Genomic DNA, 8,573 nt, shown 5'->3' with positions numbered 1-8,573 from the left:
TATTGCAGTCCAAAATAGTGATAGTTTTCAGTTAAATAAAAACACAAATGAAAGCCTCCTGTTTCATTTACCAAAATACTTGAAATAACTCCCACGTTTTGATGTAAAAGAACTTTGTCTATCCTCCCAAAGAGTCTATTTTCGCACATTTTCTTCTTCAAACTATTTAAAGAAAACTTCCATTTCTATGAAGCTCAGTACACATTTTTCCCAGAATTTCCTCAAGTTTTAAGACACATAGTCATGGTGTGGGCGAAAGGCATGATTATGAATATGTAGCCTGCTCACATAGGCCAAAGAGCATGCTGCTTAAATGGCAAATATGTTCTCTTTCAAACGTTTTGTAATCCTCAATAATATTATGATTAATACAAGCAATTTATACAGTTCCTTTAAAAGGGTGTTCACGCTAAAAAGGGAACTATTTAATTTCTTCCACAATAAAAAAAGGCCTTTGACATCAGTCCAGTTTTAAAGTCTCAAAGAAAATTATTTTAAAGTTAACTCTATAGAATGAAATGCATTCAATTTCAGTGGCAACTAACATTTGCAAGTAAGTATTGTAATTTGCAAAACTGCAAGGGTATATTATCTAGGAAGCGGCGGTGAGAGGTGTTAGCCTCCTTGGCTTGATGCCTCTCATCGCTAGTTCGGAAGTGCCAGGCTGTACCATATTATCAAGGATATGGTACAGCCTGGCGTTTCCCCCTGTGATGGCGCTAAGTGTCGCGACTTAACGCCAACACAGTCACCCGTGCACCAGAGTGCAAGGGTGTCTGCGTGCAGGGAGGTTTGTTTATGTACAGGAAGGTGTCCCTTCCTGTACATAAACAAACCTAAAATGCCATTTTGTAACTTACATATGTACTGCTTCATGCAGCACACATGTAAGTTACAAAATGGCATTTAAAAAAAGGTTTGTAATAGTAATAATATGTACACTGGCACAAAGACAAAGAAGCATTTGGTAGGTGCACTGAAAGTGTGCCTCAAAAAGGTGGTGAACTGTCAATGTGCCCACTGGTAGCAGCTCTCTGCTAAGGTGTCCCCAAGGATTGCCAAGACATCCCCTTCTGGGTGTGTGCAGTCACTCACTGCATCTGCCTGCAAAGGGATCTCTAATCCCTCTTTAAATGCAGGTGGGTTGCTGCTGGCACTGTGAAACACTGCGCGGCTTTGAAACAGCTGCCCCGTAATTTCAATTGAATGCACTAAACCAAGGACAGCACAAGTTCACAGCTGTCCTGAGGGCAGCGCATACACTGTAATAGGACTCCCTGTTTGAGCATGGTGCACCTATTTGAAGGTGCACTGTGGCGCAAACAGTAAAAGCTGCCCTATACATAATAAGGGACCTGACCTCTGGTGATCAAGCAGAGCAATATCTCAACTGGAGACATGGCTCCACCACTCTCATAACAGGCTCCATGTTAGTTTGAGTTATCTCCAAGGAACTAATTGCAGGCTTTCATTGAAAAGGCTGGGTTGTATTCCCATCAAGATGGGAACATAGTTTTCAGCAGGTTATATATGTGATCCTGACTATGTCGCCTCACCTTGAGGTTATTTCCATTGTCCTTATTTTGCACCAGAAATTCCTCCAGCATTAATCAGAATGGATAGAATCACTACTGAGGTTCCCTCTAAAAGTGGCTACTCCTATGGTGGATAGACCTACTGCAGTGGTGAAACATCTGTTGCCTTTGGGAACATTCTAATGCTGTCATATCTGTAACATTGCCTTGACTGGCTACTAATTCAACTACAAGTCTATGATCCAAATTGCTTAGGCTTAGGCTATCAATTTTTAGGTTTAAACTTATAATAACTTATAAAACCCCACCAAAAGGGAAATAGGCCTCACCGGTGTAAACATATAAGCACTGATAAACACCTGCCCAACCACAAACTAAATGCCATTCAAAGAAAGGAAAAAGAGAGTGAAAAGTCATTTTTATTTCTTCCCTAAGGGGCCAATACAATGTAACTTTGTTATACATGGTAGGAGAAAGAACACCTGGGATAACAGCATTCTTCTTGAGTTAAGTTGTTTAGAGCTGTCACTAAAATATTGTTTCTTCATTTTGCTTTTTTCAGTTTTGCAGTATTTCTTCTAAAGATGCAGGGTTTAGAAGTATGTTTTAGGTCTTAATTACTTTATAAACTGTAGAAAATCAGGAAATATCGAAATCATATTTGATATTTTGGCTACATTGGATACTTTCACTGATAGGTAAAAGAGTAGATTTCATATGAATATTTCCAAATAGGTACCATCACATTTGCCCACTGACAGAGAATAGGTAAAACCCTTGATACATTAGCCCCCTTTTCTGGTGAGTCATTCAAAGAAAGGAAAAGGAGAATGAAAAGTCATTTTTATTTCTTCCCTAAGGGGCCAATGCAATATAACTTTGTTATACATGGTAGCAGAAAGAAAGCCAGGGATAACAGCATTCTTCTTGAGTTAAGTTGTTTAGGGCTGTCACTAAAATATTGTTTCTTCTTCATTTTGCTTTTATCATTTTTGCGGTCTTTGGTCTAAAGATGCAGGGTTTAGAAAGTATGTTTTAGGTCCTAATTATTTTATAAACTGTAGAGAATCAGGAAATATTGAAATCATATTTGATATTTTGGCTACGTTGGATACTTTCACTAATAGTTAAAGGACACATTTCATAACAATATGTCCAAATAGGTACCATCACATTTGCCCACTGACAGACAATAGGTAAAACCCTTGATACATCAGCCCCCTTTTCTGGTGAGTCAGTATTGAGAGTAGGTGAATTGCCAAACACCCCAGGCTTTAAATATTCAATGCAAGGTGAAGTGAGAGGTATATGTGAAAAGTGTACTGTAACCAAGCATCTGAGCAAATGGTGAAAACATGCCACCAGGTTTTTTAGAAAACATGGAACGCAGTGTCTCTTGATATCCTGCTGCAAAAAGTTATTATCAAGTTCAACAAAGATTGGAGTGATATTGTTTGTGTTTGCAGTGATTCAGCTACGTAACTGAAAAAGTTGTATGATGGCCTGTCAAAATCAATACCTGAGCTGATGTGCTTTCCGGTAGGAGATCCTTGCCACCTGCTAGATGGTATGCTGAATCAATGAAGAACGCTATTGACTTTGTAGTCCAGTCTGATTCACTGTTTCATTACGCACTGGAGCAAAGACACAATTATTTCTCATTTTGTACTTTGTGTGGCATCAAAGAAAGAGGCATCCCAACTGTGTCTTTCAGCCAGTGGCCCTCAGTCCTAGAAGCTGTGAATGCTATATTATCCATGTGGAGACCGTTTAAAGAATTTTTCATTAGTAGTGATGCCAAAGTCAAGAAATCGCCAGTCGCATAATGATGGTGATGTGGAAAAAAGTACACTCTACTTCATTCTTAGCTTCTTACAGGAAAACATGACTGCTGTAGTGGACATAATCAAAAACCTAGAGTCTGAAAACACACTAGTCTACCAAGTGTTCATTATAATTGGTGTAGATGTGAAACATCTCCTTGAGAGTAAGCTGGGAAACTTTATTAGAATGCTTGCCAGTTGGTAAGCAAATAAATGTTTAGGAGCAATTTGGGAAATTTTATTTTACAATGCATGAGAAATGGCTTGCAATGATGCTTAGAAATGTTCCTTCACCAACCATGGCATTTGAAGTCAAAGACGCCTCACTGTGGTACTCTGCACAAATTTTCTCCAGACATTGAAAGTACTGCTTCATTTTGGACCAGTTCAATAATGCGTCAAGTTCAATGCATATGTTGTAGAATATGTCCCAAAAAATCATAGTCTTCAGGTGCACCATTATTGGCATAGAAAGCTATATCAGTGGGCGGAGTTAGCAACATTGTGTACTTGCCCATCTCAAGTGGCAATGTTGGGAGGGCCTTTTCACAGATAAAAGTATACATGGTAAGGAAAGAGCGAGTGCACATGACCAAAGACTCACTGAAGAAGTATTATATGGTGTACTACAATATGTTTGATTTGTAAAAATATATTTCTACCTCATATACACTGTACGTACACTGGCTATATGCCATGCAGAAAGCAAGCAACAACAAAATCAAAACATTCCATAAACACTGGAAAAACATGGTTTCTGTTATTTTTAATGGTGCAAAAATGTGTAACCACTGCTAATAACTGCTGTTTTTTAAAGGTATTAAAATCTGTGGAAACAAATCCCACCAGAATTTACCAAAAAAAGAAACTGAACACAGGAAGCCTAATTAGACTCATCATTTTCCTTTTGTTTTTAGTGATAAACTCAGGGGCTGATTCTCGAAAGGCCTTCTCAATTGTGGCATAGGCCCTGTACTCATGTCAGGACCTCCTCAATGGGTAACTGCAGTATGGAGGTCCCACCATGAGTGTGGGGTCTGCGCCATGAGTGCAGAGGCCCTTTGTGAAGCGGGCCAAGAGTAATCTGTTTTTTACGCTTTTTGCTCAATGTGTTGTCTTCTTAAGTGTAAAATTACTGTTAATTTTGCAAATATGCCTGACTCTTACAGTTGATGTTGCAAATATGCCTGACATGATGTTTTTTTTTTTTTTTTTGTACAGGCTTGCTCTAGATAAAGTCAATTGCTAGACCCTATGAATATGGACGTGACATCATGACAAAAGAGCGCAAAACACAACTGATGAAGCAGTGACGGAAGCAGCAGTTTATAAAAAGCACTTTAGTGAATGAGTTTCTTTTCTATGAAAAGTCTACCCACTGCTTAAACATAGCTTAAACATGCTTATACATTCATCGAGGTCTTATAAAAATAAAACACATTTTCAAAGTGAATAAAGTGTTTCTTTGTAGGTTCTGAAAATTGTTACTCAGAAAACAGAATTTGTTTTGCATGTGGTAAATTGAAATTATACTGTGAGACACTCCTCCAAATACATGCTTTGCCAAAACTATTGCACAGCGACAGCTTTCAAGAACCTCACTCAGACACGTTCAACAGACTTTCCGCGTAGATCTCATCAAACATCGCTAGTGCTCAGGCCTACAATCATCTCAAAACAGCCTGGTTACCCAGCATCCATAGTTTCAGCATAGTCCAGGAGAATATAGTCACTGAGTATGTGGTTTATATGGCTAGGAACTAGCCTACATGTCAATCCATAGTCCTTAAAACAACGTAAACTTAGTTGATACCAAATTGTGTAGGATTTTCTGGAGCACATAATATGGGATCCTATGTGGCCTTTTAAGAAAATGCAGACTATGTCCAGCAAGCAAGAAGTTTTAAACTCAACCATGACTTCAGTGGATGAATTGTGCTTTTCCACTATAACAAACCTGACCATGAAACTCATTCTGTATACCCTCATCTTCCTGCTCATCCTCATCACCTTAAGTGGAAATTTCTTGGTGGTAATCTCTATTGCTTACTTCAAGCAGCTCCGCTCATCGACAAACTATTTCCTTCTCTCGCTTGCAGTGGCCGATTTCTTAGTTGGAATCATGGTGATGCCTTACAGCATGATTCGAACGATTGAGGGATGCTGGTATTTTGGCACCATCTTTTGCTGGTTTCACTCTAGCCTGGACGTCATGTTTTGTACAGCATCCATTTTGCACTTGAGTTGCATCGCATTCGACAGATATTACGCTGTGTGCAACCCCCTGCTCTATATATACAAAATGTCTGCTCAACGCATAACTGCACTCATTGTCACTTGTTGGATTGTCCCTTTATTGATATCATTTGGGCCAATATTGCTTGGACTTCATACATTAGGTATTGAAAGTGCACAACCAAACAGTGTGTGTATCTTTTCAGTGAACAAAGTATATGCTGTCTGCGCATCACTCATTGCATTTTACCTGCCAATGCTCCTCATGCTTGCTGCCTATTGGAAGATTTACAAAGTTGCCCGGAAACAGGCTTTGCAGATACATGCTATAGAAAAACACACAAGCATGCCCACTTCTAAGAATGATCCAAAGCGAAAGCCAAGGCATTCCATGAAAAGCGAAAGAAAAGCAGCAAAAACTCTTGGAGTGATCATAGGCATTTTCCTAGCTTTTTGGGCACCCTTCTTCACAGCAAATATTATTGACCCATTTATTGGGTACAGGACAGGTACAGTGGGGTGGGAAGTGTTTTTGTGGTTGGGATATGTGAATTCAGCAATAAACCCCATATTGTATGGATTTTTTCACAGATCTTTTCGCAGGGCTTTTCTCATTGTAATTGGTGGCAATATCTGCATGGCAGGATCTACACCCAATCTGGATCTTTCTAATGAAAAGCGAGAGGGTGAGGACACTATCAACAATCAAGTACACCCTTAACATGGCCTCTGATAAACTTAAGCTGATCCTGAACTTTTGATGTTGATATGATTAGCTCCCTTGATTTTAGCATATTTGGAAACTTACTAAGTGCCTTAGTTATGTGAGGGAAAATTAAAGGAGCAACAGTCAGACACTGAAGCTAAATGTTCTACTACTAACATCTATATTTCACTGTTTATGTATGAAAGGGGATTTAGGAGAAAGCACCGGAGTTCTGCTAATTGCTAAGTAGTTGGTTCTAGAGTATGAACAAAGCTTGTGGGGTGAAGAAGAATAAAGCTGTAGGAGGCCTGAGATTGTAGTCCCTTTGATGATATTGGGTCTTCACATTATGTCTGAGTGGGAGGAAAAGTGGGGGCAACACTCAGTTTAGGTGAGAATTTGTACTAGAACCTGTTCGTTTAGTCAGAGAAGCCTTAACATCTTGATGTGTTTTTTTCGGCAGCTGTACTGCAGTTCCAGTACAGAGAGGTTCTATTTTTCCTCCGGGTGTGGGAGTGGGGACCATACCAATGGATTCTAAGGCCCCTACACTTATGGATTCCTCTTTTGATCACACAACAGTAGGGTGGAGTGAGCAGATAGGATTTTACTACCCCCTCCCAGGGACTATTTACCTTGATTTACCTTGATTGCCTGCTGTTTCGGCGAGCATGGCTGATGAAGCTGAAATCTTTTAATTTTTATTGCTGAGGTCATTTAAAAATAGAAATGTTTTATACATTAGTTGTTGATGCTGGCGAGGGTGGCTAAGTCTTTTGTGAGTGTGTCATTCAGGATAACCTTGAAGGAGACTGGATGTTGCTTAGCTGGCTTGAGTGCCACTAGTGAGTGGGTTTCACATGATTGATGGAGAATGGGATAATATAGTGATCTGCCCAGTTGAGTCGTATTGGGATGGATCTCAAGGATGAGAATGGAGACAAGATAGGATTTAGGGGTATGCCTAGGAAATGTTGTGATTCTTGGATGTTGTGTGTAATGTTGAGAGTAAGGTTTTATTTGTCCAGAATATTGGGGCATCTATAGGTTGCAATCTCTGAGGTGCACTGTTAGACCTGCCATTGTTGGTATGGGATTCCCCAGACTTTTTGGCATCACTCCACTGTTTTTCTTAACACTTTTTTGTTTGTATTAGGACTCTGTGCTCTTTATGCTTAGTAACTAGTGGTAATGTGAGTGTGCTCTTTCCTTAAAACCTACAACAATTGGAACATTTAATTTTCGTATACGTCCCTAGTTAATTGAACAATGCACATCTGTTATTCAGTGTCAAGAATGTGCGCATTACAAATGCATGTTATACTATGTTATGTTTTGTTGTGTTATGTTATGTTACTACATGTGCCCATGGCATGTTAACTAAATACTACCAGCGGGCAGCAGCACTTAAAAATATGTCTCAGGTGGGCCACTGGGGCATCTAGTGCAGTTTTTAACTGCCATTTAAATCTGGTAAAATAAACCGTCTATCAGGCCTAACCCTTCTATTTTGATATTTAAAGTTAGCACTAAAGACGGCCCTAACCAGCCAGAGGGCAATGTGCATGGTATTTAAAAAGTAGGACATGTGAATTTAAGTTGCACATGTCTTGACGGTCAAAAACTCCTAAATTTGTTTTACAATCTACTTAGGCTACTTTTCCTATAGACTAACACTGGGCTAACACTGGGCTACCTTATTACACTTAATAAGTGATAACTTCAGTTTCGGACTAGAGTATTTCTCCTCAGCCGGTGTGAGCGATCTTGAGGAAAAGGCCACAACCCATTCTTGGTTTGAAATATCCTTCTGCGCTAGCACAGCACCCAGTCCTTTGTTGCTAGCATCAGTGGTTATACAAATTTCAGCTTTGGGATCAAATCCTTTGAGAAAGGGTGCATTACTGATTTCTTTTTTGATTGTTTCCAAGGTGTTCTGACATTCTGGGGACCATTCAAATTGTGTTCTATTTTTAAGTAATTGTCTTAAACTGTACATTTTTTCTGAAAAAATTTGTAATGAACTTTGAGTAATACTCAGTCAAACCAAGAAAGGCTCTAACATCTTCTTTGCTGGATGGGCAGGGAGCATTGAGAATGGCATTCACTAAACCTTGTTTTGGTTTGATCCCATTATGGCTAATTGTGTGTCCCAGATATACCACTTTGTCTTGGGATATTTTACATTTGTCTAACTCAACAGTAAGTCCATGCATTTTCAGTTTGTTAAACACTTTCTTTATGCGTGTGTCATGTTCCAGTTGGTTGCTCCCC

At 39.3% G+C, this 8,573-nt stretch overlaps 1 protein-coding gene across 1 annotated transcript; it reads left to right on the top strand.

Moving 5' to 3' along the window:
- The first annotated feature begins 5,273 nt into the window (after positions 1-5,273).
- LOC147668872 (5-hydroxytryptamine receptor 4-like) lies at positions 5,274-6,314 on the top strand. The gene has a single exon (XM_086948382.1). It carries the CDS (start codon positions 5,274-5,276, stop codon positions 6,312-6,314), a length of 1,041 nt encoding a protein of 346 aa, XP_086804508.1.
- The last annotated feature ends 2,259 nt before the right edge of the window (positions 6,315-8,573 follow it).

This window comes from Lissotriton vulgaris, unplaced genomic scaffold (genome assembly GCF_964263255.1).
Source record: "Lissotriton vulgaris unplaced genomic scaffold, aLisVul1.2 SCAFFOLD_1667, whole genome shotgun sequence".
Lineage (NCBI taxonomy): Eukaryota > Metazoa > Chordata > Amphibia > Caudata > Salamandridae > Lissotriton > Lissotriton vulgaris.
The sequence above is the reverse complement of the archived record's forward strand: the minus strand, read 5'-3'. Positions and strand labels throughout refer to the sequence as shown.

Coding starts and splice junctions, on each gene's coding strand:
- LOC147668872 (XM_086948382.1), top strand. CDS start 5,274: ATGACTTCAGTGGATGAATTGTGCTTTTCCACTATAACAAACCTGACC.